General features: G+C 37.9%; 2 protein-coding genes across 4 annotated transcripts in view; both read right to left on the reverse strand.

Annotated features, from left to right (window-relative positions):
* Positions 1 to 1,851: 1,851 nt before the first annotated feature.
* Positions 1,852 to 10,346, reverse strand: MSMO1 (methylsterol monooxygenase 1). Of its 2 annotated transcripts, none has more exons than XM_053941504.1 (6): positions 10,264 to 10,346; positions 8,362 to 8,671; positions 7,183 to 7,331; positions 6,151 to 6,277; positions 4,291 to 4,445; positions 1,852 to 2,815 (listed from the first exon to the last, which is right to left on the reverse strand). In XM_053941504.1, exons 2-6 carry the CDS (start codon positions 8,614 to 8,616, stop codon positions 2,608 to 2,610), a joined length of 894 nt encoding a protein of 297 aa, XP_053797479.1. In that variant the 5' UTR covers positions 8,617 to 8,671; positions 10,264 to 10,346; the 3' UTR covers positions 1,852 to 2,607. The 2 variants fall into 2 exon arrangements, with proteins under 2 accessions (XP_053797479.1, XP_053797478.1); XM_053941503.1 differs by lacking the exon at positions 10,264 to 10,346 and adding an exon at positions 9,498 to 9,674.
* Positions 10,347 to 11,907: 1,561 nt separating this feature from the next.
* KLHL2 (kelch like family member 2) overlaps positions 11,908 to 26,507 on the reverse strand; it is a 53,411-nt gene continuing 38,811 nt past the window's right edge. Inside the window, exons 6-15 of one of the 2 annotated variants that reach the window (XM_053940921.1) lie at positions 24,029 to 24,138; positions 22,557 to 22,673; positions 21,413 to 21,562; positions 20,388 to 20,505; positions 19,567 to 19,764; positions 18,670 to 18,771; positions 17,671 to 17,799; positions 13,249 to 13,389; positions 12,957 to 13,100; positions 11,908 to 12,346 (exon numbers count right to left, since the gene is read on the reverse strand). In XM_053940921.1, coding sequence (XP_053796896.1) covers positions 12,318 to 12,346; positions 12,957 to 13,100; positions 13,249 to 13,389; positions 17,671 to 17,799; positions 18,670 to 18,771; positions 19,567 to 19,764; positions 20,388 to 20,505; positions 21,413 to 21,562; positions 22,557 to 22,673; positions 24,029 to 24,138 — 1,238 coding nt within the window. In that variant the 3' untranslated portion in view covers positions 11,908 to 12,317. Of the gene's footprint in view, positions 12,347 to 12,956; positions 13,101 to 13,248; positions 13,390 to 15,150; positions 16,777 to 17,670; positions 17,800 to 18,669; positions 18,772 to 19,566; positions 19,765 to 20,387; positions 20,506 to 21,412; positions 21,563 to 22,556; positions 22,674 to 24,028; positions 24,139 to 26,507 lie in introns of those variants that run through there. The other variant, XR_008430550.1, reaches the window with a different exon arrangement.

The following is a 26,507-nucleotide window of genomic DNA, read 5'->3' on the forward strand; positions in this document are numbered from 1 at the left end:
ATCTACACATATTCTATAGTCTCTCTCACAAAATATGGGGGGGGGGAATCAGTAAAGTCTTATTTAATAAAGGCCTAAAATCTAAAAAATGTAATTTCCTAACACAAGAATTCTGTTAGGAAAACACACAAAGTAATGAGGTAGGTCATTTACTTGCCAGGATCACATTCAGCAATAAATACAGGATCCTACATTTGAAAAAGCAGTGGGGTGGTGATAAAATGCAGGTCCATCTGAGTCCTGAAGAAAACAAGCCTGTGGCTTTCAAATGCAAGTTTCTGTGTTGAGAGGTCCAGCAGGCACATTTTTGTACCGCAAAAAAAAAAAAAAAAAAAAAAAAAAAGTATCAAGCACAGCTTGCATAATATTCTAGGGATTTGTTAAAGAAAGAAGATCAAAAGCAATGATGTGATTACACTGTACACTAAGGATGTACATAAAATAACCCAAAAAACTAAAATAGCAATGGGTGTCAGAAAAACATAGATTCAACTAATTTTAAAAGGTCCAAAAAAACCCCATGCACACCTCCCCAAATGATAGCATGTTAAAATTGCATTCTTTACTTTTAAACCTCTTGAAGAATGGAATATACATTACAACTTTTTAAGTCAATCCCATAATGTTTTTAGCACTCTGCAATAGCTGAGGAGATGCCAAGCTTTTACAAATACCTTTACTGGAATATTTAAGCAAGTGGCTCCCAGTTGTGCATAATTTTGTGGCAGTGTGAGCGGAGGCATAAGCCAGCAGGCTGAGAACAAATGAGTAGAATGATGTTCAAAGGGAAAAGCTGAAGCTCTGAAAGCTCCTTGTGTTTTTAGGCTAATGCTTCAGTCAAATAAAGCAAAATATAGCTGCAGCTGCAGGATGGGAGTGGAAGTTGACAAAGCAGAGGATAATGGCCGTCTTTGAAATCTGATTAAAGAGGTTGCTTCCACCACGGAGAGTTCAGGCAGGCAGTGCAGATGGATTCAGCAAAGCTTAAGTACCAGTCCCTGCTAAAAACTGAACAATACAGGGATTTCAGCTTCTGTTCATCTGCCATAGTCAAATATATTTTTTTTTACTTCTTTTTAGAGGGAAGAGGAAAAATACTGAATTTCAACAGGGATACAGATAAATAAGTAAAAGCTCCTACAAAACACATACAGAAGAGGAATCTGAACTACTTCCACATCTCAAGTAATATTTGAGTCATTCTGCATGTCATTAACACCTTACTTTTTGTTAGACACCTGATCTCATTTGCATTTTCACTGGGTTGTCTATTTTGACAGTTATACCAGATTGCATGTGAAGCAGCACTAAAATTCAGGTGTGGTCTTGAGTAAGTAAAACACTGTAAAGTCATGTAAGGGACTTATTGTGTAGATGAAGTGGTATTTGAAGTCTGAAGAGCAGCTGACATGACAGTACAAAGTGGAAGATCTTTTAAGGGTTTAAGCCCTTCTCAAATACTTCACTGTTATTTCCTGTGCAACAGACAAACACAGTAGATTCCAAAACATTAGACTACTGCTTCTGTGACTACTGCAATTCAAGCAGTAGATTTTGAGATTCTAGCTTGTGATCAAGCTGCAGCCTGAGAACATACTCATCCCAAAAGATGTTGCTACATTGAGCAGATATGTATCCAAGTCCTTCAAAACAAAAACCAGCAGAATTTATGTGTACTCTGTTTCCATTTCTCACTGCTGCCTCTGTAAGCAGTTTAAGAGATGGCACCGCTGCAAACCATCCTAACAAATAATGCTTCTTTATTAAAGAGATGAAGAGTAAGACCCTGTATCCTACATGGTTTTATCACAGCTTTGTGTTTAAAAGCATATGAAAAGTATAATACATGCATCAAACCAAACCACATTTATTTCATCAGTCACAAGTGCAAATATAGCAACAAGTCAGATCAGCAAATTACAACACAGAGAAGAATGTAATGTAAATGCTAAGTACACTGACAGACCAACTTCAAGAGAGCAGCAAAAAACAGTGTCTTCAAATAAAAATTTCTATTCTTTTTATCTGTAATCTAAAATAACATAATAAATCTAGATCAGGAATGTCTCTGATAACTCATGTTTAGCCAGGTATTCTGTTATTAGCAGTTCACATTATCCAGTGTGCAAAAGACCTGTCCAAGCTTCCTAGTAACAGACGTTTTGGTTTTAAGCAACTTTTACCCAATATTTAAATAATACAGTGCTGATGCTAGTTAATAACTTCTACTATTTGATATTACAAATTTAAGAATATATATTTAAAAAAACTAAGACCAACTTCAGTGTATGTATGTAATTCTACCCAGATCCAAAAATGGGCAACATTATAGATAAACCTGTTTTTTTTCTTGTCCAAAAAAAAAAAAAAAAAAGAAAAAAAGATAGACACAAATCATCTCTGTTTTTTTCCATCATCTTTAAATCTGTAGTTAAAATATATGCAGTACTTATGTATAAAATAGAAAACATTCCCATTAGAAAGATACTGCAGTTCAATTAGCTGTTTTTCCCTACCTCTTAGTAGCCAGGGAACAACATTTATGCTAAACACCCAATCACTATTTTGCTTTACAGAAAAGCAAAAGTTGACTTTTACACTGGAAATTTAGTTAGCCTTCTTCTTTGCTACACATTGTTTCTTCTTCTCTTTTTCTTGATAGGCAATGAATTGAGAGTCTGTACCAAAGAGTCTGTCCCACCATGTGAAAGTGGAGGCGTAGTTGCCAATAAAGTTCATGTGATGGAAATCATGGAAACGGGCCCCAGCATAGAAAGGCACCAAATGAAGAGGGTTCAGCGGGACATCGTAGCCACTACAGGGCAGGAAAAAAAAGAAAAGCAACTAGGGTAAGGATTTTTCTGAGACATAAACTACAAAATATAGACATTAACTTGTCATTTTTATGAAAAAAATATATTTTATAGTATTCTAAGGTCCTAGGGTAATCACTATGATACTGCCTTAACATGAAAACAAGTTCCCTCTACTCCTCGCCAAATGACTCTGTAAGTTATCCCACAATGACTTTGGCACTTGCTTTTCAGCTCAGCTTACTAGGCAAAAAAAAAAAAAAGCAGATAACTTAAATCACAGTGGCTGCCTTCCTGCTGGCTTAACAGTTTTAACTTAGAGTAACTTCAGGAAGGAAGAACAAGAAGCAACATTAAGTGCCAGCTATTACCATCAGCACAGCAGCTCATCAGAGAACATCTCAAATCAACAATCATTGTATGCCTACTCTTATTTTCAGCAAGTTCTTCAAATATTTAAAATCCAAATATATGATTAAAGTAAGATTAAAAGGAGAGCAATGTGCTCTAGAGGGATTCCAACTCCTTTGCTTGGTAGTACTGGAAAGCCTCCTACTACCACCTAGTGGGGAGAGTGCAAGGCAATTCATTATAAACCCCTCATGTGGAGAACAAACTAAAATGATAATTATAATAGGAAATTCATATTCTTTATCAACAAGTTTATGGTATGTCACAACATATACTTTGGGAAGACTACAAGCAAAACATGACTAAACCTGGAATGCTTTATACCATGAATTTACTGGTAGCTTATGCTCCACAGAAACACCTGATACTCAACTTGCAATAAGACACTATGTGCTTCATAATATATTTACAAATATATTAAGTGTTAATACTATCATTTCAAAAATAAACTCTTAGTGTCCCCTGCCTCTTGAACACAGCAAAGAAAAGCTCATTCATGTGTAGATGAACTAAACTAAGCCTACTGGGATTTGCCCTAAGATTTTGGATCCACATTTGTTACTTCTACTACAGCGACAAGAAATCTTGTCCTTTTTATTCACAATAAATAAACAAACAAATAAACAAAAGAAATGTATGCATTTGTTTTAAAGAGAGTCAGTGGTCACAGAGCATAAAGTTTCTCTTGAGCTAGAAAACAGTCTGACAAAATATTAAACAGATAAAACTCTTGGCTGGAATATCACCTTTTGTAATTGATTTTTGGTATTCCAATATGCATAAGATCACTTGCACACCAAATATCAACAGCCAGACATCCTAATCAGGTGCCTAGCTCCTCTAACCCTCCTTGAGATGCTCTAGCTGATAGTCCACCGTCAAGACCTGCTGCTAACACTACCTCAAAACAGAGAAGAGTGGTAACTCCCCTGGTTGTCACTTTCTTTTTAAGACACAGAAACACATTTTAGTGCAAAATAAAAAATACATCTCAGAGACAGGGACAGGTGAGTCTGATGTAAGGACAAGAGAAAAAACAATTATTAAGAAGCAATGAGCATCTCACCTGTGTACGTCAATGGTTTCCATCAAGCGACAGATCACCCATGCCCACAGAAGAACCACATGGTTGCAGAAAACAACTATTCCAATAAAAAAGCCAGTTCCAAGGATGAGGGTTTCCAGAGGATGTGCATATTCTGCTTGCATTCCAAATGGAGACTAGAAAGAGATAACAGACAGGGAACAGTCACCATTTTCAGTTTTATGTACTCCGAAATCAGAAGCACTATTTTGCAATACTCTGCCATTACCCCACAAGACTACAACAATGCTGCGGGCAAAGGCAATGGTATGATTGAGCAAGGGCCATAACACACATATTTAGCTCCTCTTTGGAAAAACAGTATTCCAAAGTCATAAGAATTATCACTCTATTAGTGATTCCAAACACTTCACTACTAGTTGAAAAATTGAAAACTTTTGTTTAGGCTTACCATCACCCCAGGTCAAAGCATTATTTCAGGAATATTAAAAGTGTTTGGCAAGCTCCTATCAGCTTTGCTATACATCCAGTCTTGGAAGCAGAAGAAAGAAGGAAGCCAAAATATTCTCAGAAGCAGGACTCACTTAGAAATTTATTATCAAAATAAAAATGAAAAATCCCTCATCTTTGACCACTTTTTAAAATAAATTTGTACCCCTCAAATGTGATTTTGAGATTGATATAAAACATTTTCTCTCATACACATACACACACACACACACACACCAGTCATTCCTACATTTGGTTTATCAAAAAAAGACATTCCAGAGAGTTTTCAATCACAGAACACCATACAGAGAGAACAGCTTTAAAAGTTTTAACCTAATGCCAAAGGTTATAAATAAGATCATCAGAAAAAAATGAAGTCCACTTTGTCTTAGGGGATACTTTAAAAACATCTCTTTTTACTGTCAGGAAAAGTTTTTAGTGAAACAGCCATTAGGCTACAGATCACTTCTGTGAGAACTGCTAACCACTCTCAAGAATAAGGGCCAAAAGCTGCTCCACGGCTAGAGACCTGAGGGGCTGCCAAGAGCAAGAAGAAGAGAGCAGCTGCTGCTGCAGATGTCCGTACATATGCATGCATCAATCCATACCAAGCTCCTCTATTGCTGGCAGCATGCATAAAGCACCCGTGACCCAGCAGCTTGCAGTTTCCTTTTGGCACAGCCTAGGTTATACACAGCAGCACAGAAACTCACAGCACTGACTCCTGGGCTCCACGGACAGTGCCTCCTAAACACAGTAGTATCATCTACAAAGTGCAACCACTGCTGGATCCTGCCTGGCTCCAGCCAGGTGTGCTTCACTGCCTGGTGCTCAATGCCAGCTCCAACACCACTAAATGCAGAACCACCCAAAATGTGTGCTCTTGCTATATTTGTGCATTTGAATTGCACAATGGGCTATATTAATTCCAGAGGCTCTCATCCAGAGCTGTAATCCCTTCCTTGAATCAAGTACACGATGCACACACTGGGTTGTTCAAGAGCTGCCTGTCTGATCACATTCTGGGGATTCATATGCTCTGGGTGTGGTGGGGAATTGATGAACAATTCCAGACATCTACTGCTTCCCTTCCCCTAGCAATGAGACCTATATGTGCATTTTTAAAAGTCCACTTCACCTTGGTCATAAATACAATCAAACTTTAGCAAGAATGTGATCTTTCATTTCACTGAAATGAAATCAAATTACAGGAGGTGTTTTCAGAAACAAAATGGATGACTCTTCTTGACAAAGTGCCCAAGAAAAGGCATCTAACCACACTGTCAAACAAATGCAAAATTCTTAGGCCTTTCAAATAAGATGTTTAAGTAAGTTCTATGAAACATATACTAAAAGCTATTATTAAAGAAAAAAAAATCAAGTAATACATACAACAAACTCATGGTGAACCTTATGGATATACTTGTATATTCTCTTGTGATGCAGCAATCTATGCAGAAAATAGTGCCAGGCATCCTCAATCACTGCACATCCAAAACACTGGGCAACCAGAACATACCTTTAAAAAGCAGAAGATCTATTAGTTATAGAAAATACTGGCAGACTTATGTTCCTGAAAGAGGATATAGTTTATATGATAATAATGCTCAGAAACGTTTATACCTATTACTGACTGAAGAGCAGTGCACTATTTTTTTAACATTAAAAAATACTAATTACTGGGTAAAAAGACTGTGGTGCTTATCAGCTCATCTGTTGATATGCTGAAGTGACTTAGCACACATTAACTCACTTCAGTTAGTGTTAACTCACAGTTAGTGTAACAAGCTGTCATTTCAATATTACAAATGCAGTCTACAGAGAACAACCACAGACTGTGTGGGAACTTGATAAAAAACTTAGAGCTGCATCAGCCATCTACACCAGAGAACAAACAGCTCTCCAAGAAAAATGACCTTCTGTGATGCAAAACTACTGTTGCTGGGGTGGGGGAGAAGGGGGCACTTATAGCTAATCCAGCTTTGTTCAAAAGCCCATCAGTTCAGTGTAAGAAAAGAACCTGTGAAGGTGGTACATTCTCCTTTGAGGAACACTCTCCTGCTATGATATAAAACAAGGTGGAAGGTAGAGATACTTAGGAGGAATAAAAAAATTTAGATAAATAAAACCCCCAGAAAGCCTAACATTTAACCCACCCCGCCAGGAATCTTGCTTTGCTTCCATAAACTCCCTCCTAATCCCCCTTCTCTCCCAAAGATTAGAACAGCTTGGGGCCATTAAAAAAAAATTAGAAAATTCTAATTAGCTCTTACAGCAGCTAAGCAGCAAATGAAGGATGATTAACAAACACACTTTACATTGCCAAAAAATTATTTCCTATTCGAGTTGACAACACTAATTCTTAAATATTCTGCCTCCAGCTCTATGTAGCTCAGCATCACCATATCAGAAAAATCTACATACCATCTCGGCATCTCTTCCCACCCATACGGGATGTTAAAATACTCTGTGAAGTAATAGGTACCACAAATCAGGGGAAGCTGAATGAAGAAGTGATTGAAGAGGAGAGTTTTGAAACACTTCCACTGTTTTTCCCATGTTTCTGGTTTATCCTAAAATGAAGCATAAAGAATTCATTGTGTTACATGTTTCTGCTGCACGCAAGTGAAGTGCCCCAAAAATTCATTTGGAGTCAGTTTAATTTCACCTTGGAAGACAGATAATTCCAGTAACACAGATTAACTCAGGCAACACAAATAACATGGCACTGGATTCAGTTTTGTCAAAACATCATTTTTCTAGGCTAGTGTTTTAAGATAAGCCGTCTTGTCAGTCACCTCCAAACTATTTTTGTTTTTTTCAGTGTTTATAGTTAGCAGGAACGTTTCATACTCAATAGTTTAACACAATCGAATTTTCTTTCCTTCTCCACACCACAGAATGCATTTCCCTTGTTAAAATAATATAAAGAGAGGCTGAAGATACAAGCTTTTGAAGAAATAATTGTCTTGAAAACATTCAGTTTTTGCAGGGAGACATTCTATCAACTACTGCAATAATTTCAGAAGCTGGTGTTATTAATTTCTAATTCAAACTATAATGAACTAGGGGAAAACAATGATCTTTTAGATACTGGATGTGCCTTTGCCTCCAATTAGGAGTGTGCAATCCATCCCAGGCTTTCTTCATTGTCAAAATATTTCAAAATCCTTTCAAGAGGATGTGCATAGAGGTACTTCGAAGAAGAGCACTGCTATTAAAAAAAGCACACCATGTAATTATTTTTTATTACTAAGATACACCTCTAACACCAGATGCCAGAATTCTATTCACTTTCCCCTGCTGATATAAAATTATATATATAAAACTTTACTAACAGTAAGGCTGACATACCCTTTCCTCTCTATAGCATCATGGAGAAAAGCATAACCCTTCCTCAGGGAAAAAAAACTCCTTTTCTTCCCCAAAATTCAGTTCTCTTTCTCTCTTCATACACAGAGTAATTTTACTTTGTTGCTTCCAGGATGTCCAAGTGACAGATGAAATGGAACCATATACACTGACAACCAGGATCCTGTGATTATATCCTCTGCCTGATATGTTCAAAGACAAGTCAGTGTATTCTTCATAACTTTCTCTTACCTGTTGAATTTTATACTTTTGCATGTAGGGTATAAACTGAAAGATAAATCCTGGTACACAGAGCAAAAAGTATGAAACTTCATGAACTATAAGTGATCCCCAAGTTGCAATTTGGAACTTTGTATAGTTATCCAGCATGTAATTCCAGGCATTTTTAAATGGTTGCTGCAGGGGATTGTCAGGTAAGAAGGAGTCTATATATTCCACTGCCAGATAAGCAGAGTTCAAGATATTAACGCTGTCATTCATGGCCATGGTTCAATCATAAAACATCACAATTACAGTTCTTCTGTAGTTATCTGGAAGTAACCTGCAAATTTTGAGAAAAATCCAATAAACAGAAGTTAATCTTCAGAGAAAAAAAAAACATTACATGATAGAGTCATTACTTAGTTTTAAATTAAAAGTTGAGAAAGGACAGCAAAAACAGATTCTCTTCATACAGAATAGCCTAAAAGAACAAAGCTTTAGATTGGTTTGAGAGGCAAACCAATTTGAGAGGCAATCAGCTCCTAGGTTTTGAGATTATGTCAAGAGAGCAAAAGGATAAAGAAATATTAATTACTAGCTAAATTTTTATATCAAGGCTTTTGCAGGATAATTGTATTCTGTACTAAAGGAGCAATGGAAGGGTTCAAAAATATTTAATTTTAATTTTTAGTTAACTGTGATCTCTTGATTATCCAGTCCCATTTTTCTCATGGCTGTGAACCAAAATCCCTGCAAATTACATCAACACTGCAGCTGGCTTGAAGCAATCCACCTTTCCCTCAGTAATGGACTTTTCCTCACAGCTCCCAAAACCACAGAAGCTGCATTTCTGCAGGTGCCCTGAACTCATGCCATTTCCACGCATTCGCTCCTTGTTGGTTTGGCTTGGAAGGGACCTTTAAACATCATTTACAGTCCAACCCTCTTGGGATGGGCAGGGACATTTTTCAGGACATCAAGTGGCACATGGCATTCCAGGTATAGGGCATACAGAACTTTTCTGCTCAACCTGTTCCAGTGTCTCAGCACTCTCATTGTAAAAAGTGTCATTCTTATGGCAAATCTTAACCTATCCGTTTTTCGTTTAAGAACACTGCCCTGTGCTTTGTCACTACAAGCCTTAGCAAAAAGCCCCCTTTATGTACCACAGTATGGTGTCCCTTGAACCTTCTCCAGGCTGCACAACCCCAACTCTTCCACTCTCCCCACTGACGACGTGTCCAGTGCCTTCCTCTGGATCCCTTTAACAGGTCCATCCTCCACTCTCACACAGGTTTGCAACTCACAGGTCAGAGGACACTGGTCCATCCCCAGCAGGTACACTTAGGCTAAATCCGACACAAATTAGATAACCGCAGGTTGGAAAAGAGCTCTGAGATCCTCTGACTATGGCCCACCTATAACCCATGACCCACCGCTGCCCTATCAACTAGACCACGCTCCAAGCGCCACATCCAGTTTTTCCTCAAACGCCTCCGGGGAGGGTGACTCCATCGCCTCCCTGAACAGCCCATTCCAATGTGTCTCACATATTAAGCAGCACACCAAGCCAGTATCCAACATTAATTATTGTTTTTCTTCCTTAGCAACAGCATCGCGATGCTGCCACTTCTTGTAACAGCAAAAGCATCGCAGCAGACGCCAAGGCAGCTCACAGCCCGAGCTCCCGGGCAGACGGACGCGCAAGACACCTTAACCACCGACGCCACCCCCGAACACCCCGCCGGGGAGCCGAGGAGCCAGCGGCCGGGCTGCACCGGGGCTCCTCCGTCCCGCCCGGCCCTGCCCGGTGGCGGACACATGCCGGCACACACCACCCACGCGCGGGGAACGCCGAGGAGAGATGCGCTCCCTCGGGGAGCCCGCAGCCCCGCACCCCGGGCCGCCCTCACCCCTCACCCTCACCCTCACCTGGCGGCGGCGGCAGCTCCGTGTGCGCGACAACAACTGCCGGGCCGCCCGCGCCACCGCGCGCCGCCCATTGGCCGCCGCCGCGGCCCCGCCCGGCGCTACCCCATTGGCCAGCGGGCGGCAGCGGCACAGGGTCAGGCGGGCGGGGGGCGGGGCCGCGGCGGCGGCTCCCGCGCGGCCATTGGCTGGAGGGGTGGAGTGAGGATAGTGAGACCCCGGCGAACGGCCAATGGGGCGGGAGGACGGCGGGTGACGCGCACGACGCCATGGGGCGGGGGCCGCCCGGGCGCGGGCGCGGCCACGGGAGCGGCTCGGGCGGTGCGGCCGGGGCCGGGGCCGGGACCCGCCGCCCGCCAGCGCCCGCAGCCCCCCGCAGCCCCCCGCAGCCCCCCGCCGCTCTGGAAGCTCTCGCAGCGCTCGCCTGCAGCAGCGACGCGGCTGCGGGCGGACGCGGTCTCATCCCTGCATGTCCCTGCGCCCGCTCCGTGCTCCCGCGTTAATGAAAAGATGGAAGTGTACGGGCGGTGGTGTCGTCATGGCAGCAGCGGCCCACAGTCGCATTCCCAGGTTGATGTCATGCGGGTGAAAGTGTACAATTCAGATACAAGGTTCCCGTTCGTAGCCCAGCCTCGCCCCACCGTGAGTCACACCCCACATGGAATTCGAGCACCTTCGTGACTCCCCGCCCTGTCAGCAAAGGAAAGCTCGGACGCTTTCCCAGGAAGCCAGCCAGTGGTGGCCATTCCTGCACTCATGGACAACCACAGCTTGCAGAAACAGACCTGCGGCAAAACAGTGATGACTGGCTCCTAAACCTTAATAATTCTCAATTCGTTGGCATTCAGACCTTTAGAGCACCAGCTTCTCCCAGCTCCTTCCCCCCACCACCCCCCAGTTTATTTCACTGATTATTTGGTTTGAGACTTGTATTGAGAAACACAAGTTTTAAGCGACCTGTTGGCATTAGGAAACAATGTACAAACTTTTATTTGAAGAAAATGTCTCAAATATGACAGTAACTTTGGTCATGTTAAAAGGAGGCCATCCAAGAACAAATAAAAATGTGCTGCTTTATAAGCATGGCCACATACAGTGTATTCAGATACTGGCTAATAGAAGCTGAGATTACACGCATAAATAGGCCTTTGTACCATGCAAGTTCAATGCAATTGCATACATTCACTATAAATTTTCAGTTATTTTCATGCCAAATCACCTTTTGGATAAAAAGGTAAAAAAGAAGTAACATCTAAATGTGACCAAAATCGAACAGGAAAAAAAAAAAAAAAAACCTTGTTAAGTACAGACAACATTTTTATTAAAAAGATACTGAAATTACACCTGCTCAAGAAGTGTTAAACCGTCTCTGATCTCCTTCAGCGGGAATTAATGTTAAGCATTGTTACATATCAAAAAATACATCTCTGTTTTACAACATAGTACTGACATATTCAAAGTACTGTGCCAAATTATAAATAGTAAAATCAGGTTTTGAAGAGTTTCAGTAGAGAGCAACTTATGCTCACACAAACATATGCACGTAGTATAGTTATGTAACAAAAGTTTTATAAAAGGAAACAAATGTACCCCATGCCAGTTTGAATTACTGAGGTGGGATTCAGTACCTACAATGAAGACTGACAGTTCATTTCCTTAAATATATTTATTAGTCTCTGGAAAAAATAAGACAAAAATTTACTTTCACCAGAATACACACCATTCTTCACTCACAATCCGTTTCTCAGTCATGACTGACAGAAGTCGGTCCTTATGAAAGTGTTGGGTTTTTTCTGAAGACCTTGCAATTAAAAAAATGGTCCACCATGACTTCAAAAATTCAATCAGCTTCTGCTCAACTGCAGAATAATCCTACAAATTGCTTCTACCTAGAGTAATCTTCATCATCTGTCATCTGTAATTGTAGACAGTCACATCTTCCACTGTGACTCAAGGTGCAGCTACAAGTAGAGAAGTGCTTAGATACTCAGTCACTTCAAATACACTTGTTGAAGACTGCTTCTAGTGCATAATCAAGTTGAAAATCCCTTTACTGATCATAATGGTTTGTCAATAACTGTAACACCTAGAGGGAGGGGGGGAAAGGGATAAATCTTTAGGCTGTATTGTTTTTAAAATCAAGAAAAAAAATTAATATGATACATTGCAATTAGCATTTAACTGTGCACCAGCAACAATGTACATATTTTTCCCTAATTTCTCTTTGACACAAAGCTGTCTGAATCAGTGCCAAGTTCTGAATGTTTCTGTGACTAATCAAGTTAAATTTTGCTATCAGCGAAATATATCCTTAACATTCACTTAAATAACTCATTTGAAAAAACTGGAGTTATTGAAGGAAAAGATTCCTGAAACAGCTCATTTTCTAAATATCAAATCCCAAAGAACTTTGGAATTGGATCCCTTAGACTGAGACACATACTTCTTATTAAAAAAACTGGTCATACCAGAATCATCTTTCTGACTCACCATATATGTGCTAAATCCTTCTTGAGTACACTTTAATCCCTTTTTCTTTTTCCTTGTAGTGAGTAATTATTTGAAGTCAAAATGTACTATCAGATTCTTCCTACCCATTTTATTATCTTAGATTTTACCTTAGACAAAACTCTGTTTGGATGCTTTGTCAAATCTTATACTTTAAAAAGTGTATTAGAAATATCTATATGCCTTACCTGCATAGCTCCTTCCTGTACTCATACAAGATGACACAACAGTCCATTTATCAGTTGTTGGATTATAATACTCCACTGTTGATAAATTACAGGAACCGTCATCTCCTCCAACTACATACAAGAGACCATTTACAGCACAAACACCTAAAAAAGGGCAGAAAACCAGAACGAAAGTTAGTAATTGACTTCCACACCCCCCAAAAGCATGTTTTTTTTTATGAAAGCAGCAGAAATCCAGGAACATGCCATTCACAGTCGACATTGGCACAATTTTAGTCATCGTTGCACATACCTGCATTCCTTCTGCACATGTTCATGTCTGCAACCTGCTTCCAGGTACTGGCAATGGGGTCAAACACTTCAACACTTTTTCTTACCAAAGGACCATCATGACCACCTACTGCATACAATAAATTGTTTAACACACCAACACCTGCAAACATATGAAAATATGCAGAATTAACCAGAGAATTACTTGAACGATACAAAGGAGAAACAACAAGTATGTCAGCTAACATAAATCCTTCATTAAGTCAATGTTGGAAACTATTTCAGAAAACATTTGGGTCAGGATGCATTAAAGCAGAGAGACAGTAACTACAGCAAGACACTGATAAAATGCCTTGCGTGCCCATCTACCATATTGCAGCATACAAAGACCAGAGCTGTTCTGCAACAGAAGATTTAGAAAATTTTGGACAAAAAATGATGTGCAGGAAAATGAGGCTTGTTGAAATTTAGGACTAATTAGAAGTGACAGTAAATGAGACAATGTGCTCAGCCAGCATAACAGAAATCTGACAAGATGATAAAGTGTAAATGAACTTTTAGAAAGTAAAAGCTGCGCAGAGGATAAAAGCTGAATGGATAGACATTATACAATAAGGATGTTTCCACTGAAGTGTTGGAATACCTTGTAAACAGATGGAACAGAAGTAAACAGTTAGCAGTGAGTACCTTCTCTGGGATTTGAAGAACACCAAGCGTCTTTGAACCAAGCTTCAGTTATCAAAATATCCAAAAGGATATTAAAAGGTGTCCTTTAAACCTAAGGTCTCCTTTACTTTACAACAGAAGTTTACCAATCTGTCAGCTTGGAATGAAGGTGTGAGTAAAGCTAGTTCTATCTACTTGCTATTTGGGCTGCACATATTGAAAAGATGGAAATGGGGGAAGCAGAAAGAAAGGCCTGTTTATTTATTCCTCCCTTTATAATGCATTATTAGAACAAAAACTTAATAAATTTCAGAAACTTAGGGGTTTTTTTTGCATTAAAACTTCTGAGTGATAGACCATAAAGACAACTAAAAAAGCACTTCTATGAAAGTATGCTGGGAAATCTAATAAATGCCACATTTAAGACTATGAAACTCAAAGCAGAGATACAGATTTGCAAATATAGCTCATAAAGTTTCCATGGAAAGGGAACCACTTAAAATCTTTTTAAAGGGAAACAACAAATATGAATGCAAAAAAATCAGGTAAGTCCCTCAAAGAAAAAGAAAGGTTGAAAAAAAAAAGGAGGAAAAAAAAAAAAGAAGAGACCTTAATAACCAACTGAAATATCTTAAATACAAAATTAGTGATATGTTTTTAAAGAGCCATTTCTATATGTGAAGAGAAACAACTCCTGCTGAAATTACTAAATTTTCTTATTAAAGAGACTGATTTTAACATGTAAAAGAAGAGAGGAAGGAAACATGGAAGCTAATTGGTACTGTAAATCTGAAAAATAGCTTATTGCTAGGACACTCTTATAATAAATCATGCTATTTAGTGTTTTATCAGTGATATTCACTACTGGCATTTCTCCATAATCTTCCCAGTTAATTTAATTCCTCTTTTATTGCTACTACTTCTAGCTATCATACCACAGTATAGTATGACAATTTTTCTTTCTCCCTTTCTGATCATACTTTATTAGACAGGATAGTACAACATTCATCTTTTGTAGAATTAAACATTACAGAGCTAGAAGGAGGGCTAATATTTCCAGTTTAAATATGAGATGTGATATAAATCCCCCCACCCATGCTTTCAATAGAGTTACTGGCCTTCCTATTCAGTGTGTAGAGCTTTCCCTCTGCCACATTGCCACTTTTTTCTTTCATAGCTCCTTATTTTTAATAATGTCCTCCGTTCCTCCATGGTGCTTCATTTTCCCTTAATCCCACACCCAGTTTCCAGGTCCTACCTTATTTCTTGCTCCTTCCGTCTGTATCCTCTTGTTGCCGTCTTCTGAGTTCTCCTTTCTTTGTTATTTTTCTTTCCTGCCCATTTTTCAGGACCCTGTCTTATATCTCTCAGCCCTCCCAAATGGCCTATATCTGGATCTGAAGTTCCTCCTCCCAATATGTTGCTGGAAACAGATCTGTCCCCGTATTGATCAACTGAGAAGCAGTGGGTACTAAAGAAGAGTAACTGAGGGTTAACCTCTGAAAAGTTGTTTTTGAGTGAAGCTGAAGCAGTAGGAACAGCAGAGATGAGCTCAAGTTCTTTGAGATGACAAGACATCCAAAAGTTGAATACAGGAACAAAATTATCTTTAGTTAGACCCCATAACACCACCAGGACTGATTGCCAGTTGAAACAGTTCTGGTGGGTTTGGCTATTTGGCCTCTACAGTCAAGCTCAATCAATAGTCACGATTTTCACATTACCACCCACTCCTCTGCCATGCAAAAATATAATTTTTCATGTATTTAACAGAGTGTCACAGAAGAATGCTGATTATTTTACTCAATTATATGAATCTAGAATAACTGTCTACGTGTAGTTTTCCTCTCCGTTTTTTTTTTAATCACTGGGCCAGGTAAAAGGCAGAAGAGAGTTGAGTAAGCAAACACAGAAACAAGGGAAGAGAGGAGAGGGGCAGGAAGATCCCAGTAGTTAGTATATTTAAGGAACTAAATTTCAGAGTTGCAGAAGAAATTCAACATTTAAAAAAAATCTGAAAACATCTGCTGTATAAATAGGCTACAAGCACAACAACAGTTTGCAAAAACAGAGTATCAAAAAATAAACCCCAAACACTGAAACAAAATGTGTATGCAGGCAGACTGCAAAATGAAACTTTGTCACAACTCACCGACACTATTTGTCCTTATAATGATTCTTGTAACTTGCCCATTTTATATAAATATTTTCCTCAAAACTTGCCAATATTAGACAGGAGTATTTTCCAGTACCCTTAGTGCAACTCTGTCCAGTTTTTAATCCAGAATTTGCTTCCAAGAAGCACAAACTTCTGAGTTACTAGAAGTTTCACAAGTCAGCTGTGTTTTCTTGAGGTACAGTGTATCATATTTCCTTTATTAACGTCCAAGTTTTAGTTCAGAAATACAATTGAAATGTGACTTCTAGTAATAAGAGTTATCAGCTTGTTGATCTTGTAAGGATATGATGGAAGTATCACAGACTATCTTAATTTTAGTAACAAATTTAGTACTTTGATAGATTTCTTTTGAAATTATTTGAAGTTAATTTAAACATTATTATATGGTAAAAACTGTTCAGAGTTAACAAAGAATAATGGAAGGTAAGATGAGAAGTTGGGGTAATTATTAATCATATACTGAGCATACTAGAAGTCCATGCAGATTTATTTGTAGCAATATCTCTTTCCATTATGAAGCACATTAATGCAATCACCAGTAGGTACTTGAAGGGTGTTGCTAAAAACCACCATTAAGTACTTGGCAAAAAAAGTGACTTAATTACTAAAAAATAAATGCAGAAAATAATATCATGGAATTTGACTTGAAAAAGTCCATGGGAACGCATCTAGAGAAATAAAACAACTTCTGCGAGTTGAAAAAACCTGAAATACCAAAAGACAAATAGAGGACAGTGAACAGTAAATGAGATTCAAGTCCATAATATTAATAGATAATGAAAATGTTAAAGTCAATTTGGAGCTGTGGAAGCACCATTTCATTAAACAAAAGTGGAATACCATAGGCACTTTTAAAGATGTCTTTAAAGAGAAATATACACACTCAGAATTGCAAGAAGGAAAAAAGAAATCCACAAAAAAAAAAGGGGGGGGATTTTTAAGATTATACAGAAATAAATGGATATACCTTGGCTAAATAAGGAAGGATAACATGTAGTAGGCTGTACATGTACAGAGGATGTAAACACCAGGTGATGAGAAGAATTACTGAAGGTGAAATAAAGGGTACATAAGTGGAAGTAATAGGATGAAACCAGTAATACAAACTTAGGAATGAACAAGGACAAAATTTCCTGCAGTGAATCAGAATGCAGAACAAGTCCTCCAAAGAGGTGGAAACCTAGTCACAATTCACACGTAAAGTCAACCTGAAAACTGTTAGAATAATCTGCCCTAGCTGGCAAAGAGATCCCTGTAGAAAAGACATTTTTTCATTCTTGCTGTATAGATTTTGATACTTAAGAATTGAGGTGATAGTGGTTATTACAATCTATGAGTATTTGTATGTTAAAAACCATCAGAAGTTGTGGGAAGAAGAGGAATATGAAAGTATGAAAAAACAAAGAGGGATATTTACTCTTAACAGACTGAATTTTACTCAGTGGAACAGTTTTGTTCTTATAACCTGTTGTGTATCATCCATCTAGGACTTGCACATTCCATTAGATTTAGACTTTAGCTTACCTTTCATGTTTTTAGATACATTTTAAACCCACGAATTTTCATCTTTGCAAGGACAGCTGATCCTTGGCCACTCACCTGCTCCGCTCCGCCTCGTGCTCATTTCTGCGACATAGCTCCACTCATTGGAATTGGCATCATAGCATTCCACTGAACTAAGGCACTGCCGTGACGCTCCGTCGTAGCCACCAACAGCATACAGCTTCCCTGGGGGGGGACAAAGGAGCCTGCCAACTGCTCATGCACATGCAGGGACTGGCACAACAGCAAAGAGGAAGGCATTGCTCTCCAATTAGCTACTAATCAGCACCTGTCAATCACTTACTGAGATTCTATACTGTAAACAGTTTAGGTTAGCATACCACAGATCTTGTAATTTTTAGGATATAAAAGGCATCCAGTATCTAACAACAACAATGCAAGTCAAAAGATTTTTAATTGCCTAGCAAGCTATTTCAAATATGTTTGATACTGGAAGCCCACAAATAGGCTTCCTAGGAATGTCATAAATTTAGTTGAAAATCACTCATACAGTCTGCATTTTCAGATTAGAAACAGCAGTGGTTCCTATGCACATATGCACCCCTAAAACTGTTTTAAAATCCAAGAGCTAGGCCAGGCCTTCATTGTGCAAGTGACATCCAGGCTATTCACCACCAAGCTGACTGGAAAGTCAGCAGTTTTCCTGGCACTGCCCTTGGGATTGTCCCCAGCGTGCAGCCAGCAAGGTCAGCCACAGATAACAGACCTGACAATACAGCAGTGCTGCATCACTAAAGACTGAATGATAAGGTCATCACGTCAGCTCTCTGACTTTGCTGACATACATAACCTAGAGCTTAGCAAGGTTTTCCTCAGTTGGCCTCAGCCACAGCTGAAGCTCTGGAAGAAAATTTAAAATCACTATGCTAAAAACTGGTCAAACCCAAGCAGAATGATTACATATTGTTCATACCATTTGAATTACAAGGTTAAGCAAAAACATAAATCTGAAGTATGTTTTCAGAAATAAGAAAAACTAGTAGGGTAAATGATTGCATTTCCTTCTGTTCTTTTTAATATCATTTGTCAACTTACCTCCAACAACACCTACGCCAACACTACTTCTTCTTGTGTTCATTGGAGCTACATGAAACCACTCGTTAGTCTTTAAGTTGTAAACTTCGACTGATGACAAACCTATTAAGACAATATAACATTTTCTCTATAAATCTAGGTGTAACATACTGTCTAGCTTTCAGGAAACTCTTCATATCTGAAAATTAAAACTATTTCATTTTAAGCATTTTTAAATACTAAACAAAGAACACAACTTTTTGTCCTTTAGATAGGCAATTACAATCAACCCATGTCCAAAAATGGGCAAATTACTGAAAACTTCTGTGGAGCTGCATAAACTTCTTCCCTGGATTATTTCCTTTATTTTAATTAAGTCACGTGCTTTCTCCTACATATGCTTTTATAATAGTTATTCAGCAAAAAGATCACTTCTGCACTAATTGTTTAATGCATCTAAGTAGAGAATTAAGAGTGTATGTCTAAAGCCTTCTCACAGGTTAGAAAAAGCTGTATATAATCTTATTTACACTACATGAAAATGCAGAAATCAATTTCCTATGCAAACAGGACTAAACAGACCAGATAATTTTTCTCACATATCTTCCACAAGTTAAGAACTCTGACTATAGAAGTAGTAGTAGTATAGAAGTAGTATAGAAGGAATAGTATAGAAGGAATACTGGAAGCAGACTTGCCAAAAGTTCACTAGTCTTTAAGCCTGAACTCTTAGGAGCAAACAGTCCACTGTTCAGGTAGGGGGGGATGTGACCACTTAAGCATATTCCACATCACAAGATGCCAGGCTACCCTCATGCTTGGTTTCACCACAAGTACCAGCAAAAAGAGGCATTAAAATTTGATACAATTATGTTAAGAGTAGTCACAACTATTCAGAAGTGTCTCAGGCAAACATACCTGTACTCCCATCAAATCCTCCCACAGCATAAAGAAGGCCATTTAATACAGCTGCTCCCAGTGTGCTTCTCCTGTCTTGCATGTTAGCAACACTTGTCCACTGGTCCTTCACTGGATCATAGGAATCTACTGTACGAACTCTCAAAGAGCCATTGAAACCACCAACAGCATAAACCATGCCTCCCATGTACACCATTCCTAGAGCAGGGACATGGGAGGAAAGATGAGTGTTTCAGTCTCTCTGCCAATTAACTGTGTTCTGTACTGTCCTAAGTATGCAGATACTTGACACAAATTACAATATTCACTACACTCTTCGTGCTTTTGACAGTCCCCTGGAACTACACTTCATTCAGATTAAGCCCTAGACTTTCTGATACTTTTTGCTACTAACAGTGCATATTCCTGAATACCACGCTTGCTGAATTTCTTCTTGCTTAAATCGCTCAGCTGCTTTAAGATCACATGCTCATGTTTTCAATAGTGGATGACCACTTCTTCACACTCTTTATATCATTTAATATTAGGGTATTTTAATAGCAAAATTTGTCATTATTACAATGCATTAATATTTAAATTTATTTATCCCTTGTTTCTGTGGGAGGTAATAAAGCAGTTTATCCTGCAGATTGCAAACTGAACCTCAAATTAAGCACAATTGATCAAAGTTGCATCGTTCCAGATTAGCAAGTAATTCAAATGATCAGTGAAGTCAAGGTTTAGCCCTTCTTAGACAAATATCTCAAGTACTGTTCCAGAGAACATACAATGCCTAAATTCTGAAGTATTACCAATCACAACAAAAAATTAGGCATCCTTACCTGCTCTACATCTTCTGGAAGGCAATTCAGCTACCTGATGCCAGCGTTCTTCTTTAAAATCATAGCATTCAACACTGCGAATTGCCTTTGGTGCCTGTCCCCCAACTACCATCATCAACTAACAGGGAGATAACAATAATAACTGTTAGTCATTTGCATATATGAGAGCACCTGAAAGACTGAAGAAGTGTTAAAAAATAAAGCAAGCTTCTGTACAAGAAATAATTAAAGGATGGCTCTCCTATAGAAATTTGAGTCTTGCTAACCAGGCCAAATTAATTGTTAGGTATTTTTTTAAACAAATGTAATTTGTAATTATTTTGTCCAGAGGAAATACCAAGAGTAGAAAAGCAGCAAGCAATCAGAATTTTGGTAAAGCTCCTACGAAATAGGGAGACCTTGCTGTATCTTTACATCCTATTGTGATCTCAGGTATCAGAATTCACCATCTATGATATGTAATGAAGTTGTGACCATCCATCACATAACAGCCTTATCTTGCTCTTCTAAGAAAAATGCGCTAAATCTGCTGAATTGAATCTCCTATTCCATTATTACCATTTTCAGAACAGTACTATGAGAAAACTTTACTTCATTGTAAAGAAGAAAGTTTCTAATGTTTGTTTTCTGCTAAAATGAACTAAAGATTTAAAAAAAATCTCAACACAGTCTCTTCAGTCATTCTTTGTTTTGGCTTGGGGTTTTTTGGTGTTCTGTTTTTTTTTGTTTGTTTTTTTTTTTTTTAACTTCTCCATAATTGTATAGTTCTTAAAAGAGCTGAAGTACTTATTAAAAAATGTTTCCTGGGAGGGTAGTTAGTAGTGATTCTCTGTGTAGGTGGGAGGCTAAAACATCTATATCATAAGTAGCATGGAGTATAAAGGTAATCACTTGTTACATTCTTATGATAAATAATTCTGGTACAATGTTTTTACAGGAATACCCCATGACATAGTCATGCTCTCATGAAAGTTTTTAAAATGCAGTTTGAAATAGTACATACATTGGAAAAACAAGGGTCTTACTTTTGGAAGGCTAGCAGGTGTCCTCAGTTTTGTCCGTGTGCTTTTCATCAGTGCCCGTTGCTCAGTTGGTAGCAAGTGATATTTCATAGCTTCAATGAGGTAATCTTTACAAGCACTGCTGTTCTTAACCAATATTTCCTCTTCAACTCTCTGTTTATTAATAGAAGTTCAATAAGGTCTGAGCATGTTAAGGAAGTAAAGCAGAAATCACAGTCCAAAGTGTAATATGGTCTATCACACAAATGCGGATTAATCTAATTTTTAAGATTATAATTTAACCAGTAGGACACAAATTTGTATTGGAAATGTGCAGGCACTAAAAAAAAATAAAGATATGCTGATTGTTAATTAGCAAGTAGAAGAAACAGTGATAGGCAAGGTAAATCACTTTTCTTACAAGTGGGCACATTTCCTGATTTTTAAATACAGACAGTACAGAATATTTTAAGGTGGGAGTAGCAGAGAATAATTTAACAAACTAGTAAGCCACCCCATAACAATAAAAACCACAGCAGAACATAACAATAAAAAAAACCCAAATCCCACCCACAACAACCCACACAAATTGGAGATTTGTATCACAAAACTAGAATTTTTAAAATAAACACCTAGCAACCTACTTATACCTACTAACCAATGTTAATACTGAACTCATATTGTCAATCTTAAATATTTGACCTGACACCAAAATATCCAAATGAGCTTATAAAATTTGAAAAAAAATATTTTATCCAAACCAGGTAAAAGAATGCTTCTTTTGTCATTAATTCCTAATCAGCTTAAACAAGAGATAAAATTCTGAAGTTGAAAATTCACTTATGAGAACAAATCCTTTATCAAAAGATGGCATTACAAATGAAACCTAACCTGATCTCGGCAAATTACATTGTTCAGATTCCTGGTGTGGTATGACATGCAGTCAGCCAAAGAGATAAATTACTTACATAAGTCATCCTCTATATGGCAATCTCTCACCTCGGTGTGTGGATGCGCACATGAGTATGTGGTAGTGGCTGTTTGTTTACTTTTACTATCACTAACATACTAATGACACTGTTGTTTAAATTTGAAATTATCTATCTGACGTTAAAATAATGAACAGAAATATTCACATGCAGAATAATTAGTATTCCTTTTTGCTTACCTGAACCAAATACTCGCGGGAAAGCAAAGGCAGCCGAACGTGCTCCATCAGACGTGCCATTAACTCCTGCCTTACATCTTTGTCATGGTTTACCCAGGCTATCACTGCTTCAAATACCTTCCAGAAAACAAACAAAGCAAGTTCCTTGACTTACAAGTTTATAAGCATGAAAGCATCAGTGTGCCTCCAAAAGTAGTTTTGCTTATACTAAAACTCCTAGCCTAAGAACAGATAACAGTGGTTACAGCTCCCATTATTTCCATGTTTTTCAACTACAAAATTATGAAGGTGCATTATCTGGTCTCTTTTTATATGTGCTCCTCTACTGGCGTTTCAAGGATAGCTGTGCTACATTGACAAAATGAACATAGTGACTTCACTGATACTGAAAACTAGGCAAACAAACAACACAGCAGCAGGAATATTACAGTCCTCATACTTTTCTTCCTTTCTTGGAGAACTGACCTGCCACATTACGGTTCAAATGACTTATCATCACTGAGTCTTAACAGGACAAGTGATCCCAAGCCTGGTTTTGCCTCCATTGCACAGTAGGTCATCATCCACTAGAGCATTAAAACCTTAAATATACTCCACAAAAGCAGCATCACTTGTATTTAAGTGATAGATCCAGACCTTCAGGGTATTACAGGAACAACAAAATAGCTTTGCTAGATGCTGTTTAAGCACATAGTTCTTAGATTCAAAGTTTCAAACATTTACAAATGAGTATTCAAACATGCTTTTGAACACAATTTAGCCTCATTTGAGTACAACTATAAACTTCTCGGAAAAAAGAAAACCAACATATTTCAAATAGATCATAACTGAATTTAAAAATCTCAAAATACATCTACAACCTGAAAATCATTAGAGGTTTACAGAGATGCCCTGGGCTCACTGAAAAGCACAGTGTTTCAAAAATGGCTTTAAAAGATTGAGAGCTAGGCTAAAGGTGAGCTAACACACATTAAACTCTGGTTCCACGTCATCTCCTGTGCAACCCACATGTGTTCATTTAGGTTAAACAGCTCACATATACACACAGAGCTTTAATACCTTTGTGGGACTGCTGATGTTAAAGTTAGTAAATGGCATATAATTGCTCTTCCAACTTGGAATTATTTATCCCTTGGTAAACCAAACCCCTGTGGATGTGACTCGGCATGTGTTCTAGTTGTTCTGCTTGAAGATGAGAAGGAATTTCCATCTAATGTAGTTTTGGTTTTTTTTTTTCCCAAAGAAGGTAAAGTGATTTAATACAGTTGTAGGATTTTTAAGAGTTGAGCCTAGTTGTCAACATCAGACTGACAAGACTTTTGGGAAACATCCTTTAAACCTGAGCACAATTCCTGCCTAATTTCACTAAGGAAACACAGAACACATCCGAAAAAGGGCACAAGATCAGTAGGAACAAGCTCGCTCTTTCACCTGAAAGGATAAAAAGAATAATGGGATACAGATTGTCTTACCTTCTCCTCTGAGGCAATTGTGAGTTTGTCACTGGATATCAGACTGCACACCTGCTCTACACCAAGATTAAGGTATTCTTCACTAAGTACAACATCGGAAAAGTGCTGCTCTGTTTGGAGGAAAAGAAATGTGCTAACATAGAGTGCAACACATCTCCACATGTATGACAAGCATTAAAGCAGCAGAGGAAAAGAGAGGAAGATGATTCAATATGCATGCTACTTTACCCTATCTAGAAGCAATACATTGACTTAAAACCTCTTCTATAAGTTAAAGCTTGGTCTCAAAAATAGCTTTTATATTTAAAGATTCTTTAACTGAAATATTAAAGCACATTATACTAAAAGTATTGTAGTATGAAGCAAGCATATTTCAGATGCTTGCTTCATCTCAGTACTTGTCCTTGAGAATTACCTAAATCTCATTTTGCTGAATTTGTATACAAAAATACAGAAAAAAGACTCCGGAGTCTTTATACTCTGTATGTTGTTGTCAAGCATATTTTAAATTTGTAATTTGACATGAACAGTGGTTGATTCTTTAGAACCAACCAGCAATGTCATACAACAAATCCTGTTGCATCTCTCAGAGCTTCTCCAAGGTCATAAAATATTGCATATTGCAATCTCTACAACATGCGGAAGGTATGTAGTTTTTCCTAATTTTTTTAAACCTCAACTTAAATAAAACTGAAAAAATTTAAAGCTTCCAAGTTGTCATTCAGTTGTCCCTTCCCTTCCTTAAAATTGTTTTTTATGACATTATTTTGCTTAAAAAGTAGCTCCATTCAGTTAAATTATTTTCCCCTTCTGCTATTCTTAACAGAAGTCAGAAGGGACAACTGTTACTAAGAACTTAAGAATTCTCTCAAAATTAGAATAAATAAAAAGAGGCCAGCAAACATACTCAAACCAAAGAACATTTTATAGCCTCTCAATCACTGTATAAGTACTACTGTAACTAAGACTCCACACTTGAGAAAGTTGTCTAAGCTGTTTAAAAAAGTTAAAGAATGCTGAATACTTAAACTCAAAAAGACTAATTTTTCAGTTCAACTTTGCAGGGTACAAGAAAACAGCTGGTTTAGATGCAATTATCATCAGTACAAGTCCCTCTAATTCTGCAGCATTCTCTTATGATGGACAGGTACTATTTTCTGCAGTACTTCAGGCAATGGGAAAGAAAGGATGAAAAGAAATACTATTGTTTTTTATAACATCCCCATTACTTTTCCACTCTACAAATCATCTTGTATCTGTTTTCTTTTCAGAAAAATATGCAGTTTCTCAAGCTAAGTATCTGATGAGTTTTATTGTTTGCAAATAAAAATTGAGAAAGATAATTTGTATAGATTATTTTTACAATAAACTCCAAATTTTAGGTGACAGTGTCACAAACCAGTATGCCTGACTGTACTGAGAAGCTGAGTTTGGAAGCAAGCAGAAAGGGGAAGCAACATGCATCCAAATCTCAAACAAATCTGAGGTTCTGAAGCACTGTTCATCTTTCTAGGATCTATTTCATAAATTAGAAATACCTGGTTGATTTTATAGACTCACATACAAAAGCCTTGCTTTTTAAAAGTTGATTTAGATTTATGTAATGCACTAAATAGGAAGAGATCCATCCTCTAAACCAGGAAAGGTGAAAGTTGAGAATTTTCAAAGTAATACAATGAATGTGAGGCTGTCTCCCATTTTCATGCTAGACATAAGAACTATAGAAGAGAATCCACAAAAAAACAGTGCTTGAACAAAAACTGTTTTACTGGATGTCAGCCTCTTAAAGCATAAAACATGGCATGTGGTCAACAGAAGGACTGAAAAAAGGAGAAACACTAAACCAAACTACTCCAGCAATAGCTACAGATCCTCAGGTGAATGAATTACAGACAAAAGAGAAAGAGAGGGGACTTCTACATAAATTTTAGTCATCAAAAAAGAGGTAAGGTGAAATAACTTGTCTCATAGGAATCAGATCCCTTGTTGTCTAACAGACCATCATAACTGATTGATAGATAACATTTGGGCAGAAGCCAATTGCAATTACAGCTACGTGGATTATTTAATATAATTAAAAACTGAAAAAGAACAAGGAAATGTAAAAATCAATTAAATCCACCAATGGCAATTTATGTAACGCTGGTTCAAGTGTTGAAGACAGAAGGCTTCATTATATATAAAAATCACACTTACGAAATTCAAACTTTTTACATCCTTTTAGCAAGAAGGATATCAGCATCTTCGAAATAACATGACTCAGTACTAAAATTTCAAGAAATCACACTTAGATCCTCTTTTCCCAATAACGATGAAAAATAGTTCTGGAGGTGTGTGGATTTTTTTGCCTTCTGGGTTAGGATTTGTATTATCTCATATTACTGCTCCCATCCTGAAAGCTTCAATAATCTGAAGACATTAACATCAAACACAATGAAAGTTATGCTTAAATGATTAAATATTTCATGTAACTGTCCCC

The sequence above is a fragment of the Vidua chalybeata genome, chromosome 4, assembly GCF_026979565.1.
Source record: "Vidua chalybeata isolate OUT-0048 chromosome 4, bVidCha1 merged haplotype, whole genome shotgun sequence".
NCBI classification, from domain to species: domain Eukaryota; kingdom Metazoa; phylum Chordata; class Aves; order Passeriformes; family Viduidae; genus Vidua; species Vidua chalybeata.

Coding starts and splice junctions, on each gene's coding strand:
- MSMO1 (XM_053941504.1), bottom strand. CDS start 8,616: ATGGCCATGAATGACAGCGTTAATATCTTGAACTCTGCTTATCTGGCA. Junction 6,278..7,182: donor TGGGAAGAGATGCCGAGATG/GTATGTAGATTT, acceptor TGCTTTTTAAAG/GTATGTTCTGGTTGCCCAGT. Junction 4,446..6,150: donor AGGTTCACCATGAGTTTGTT/GTATGTATTACT, acceptor ATCTCTTTCTAG/TCTCCATTTGGAATGCAAGC.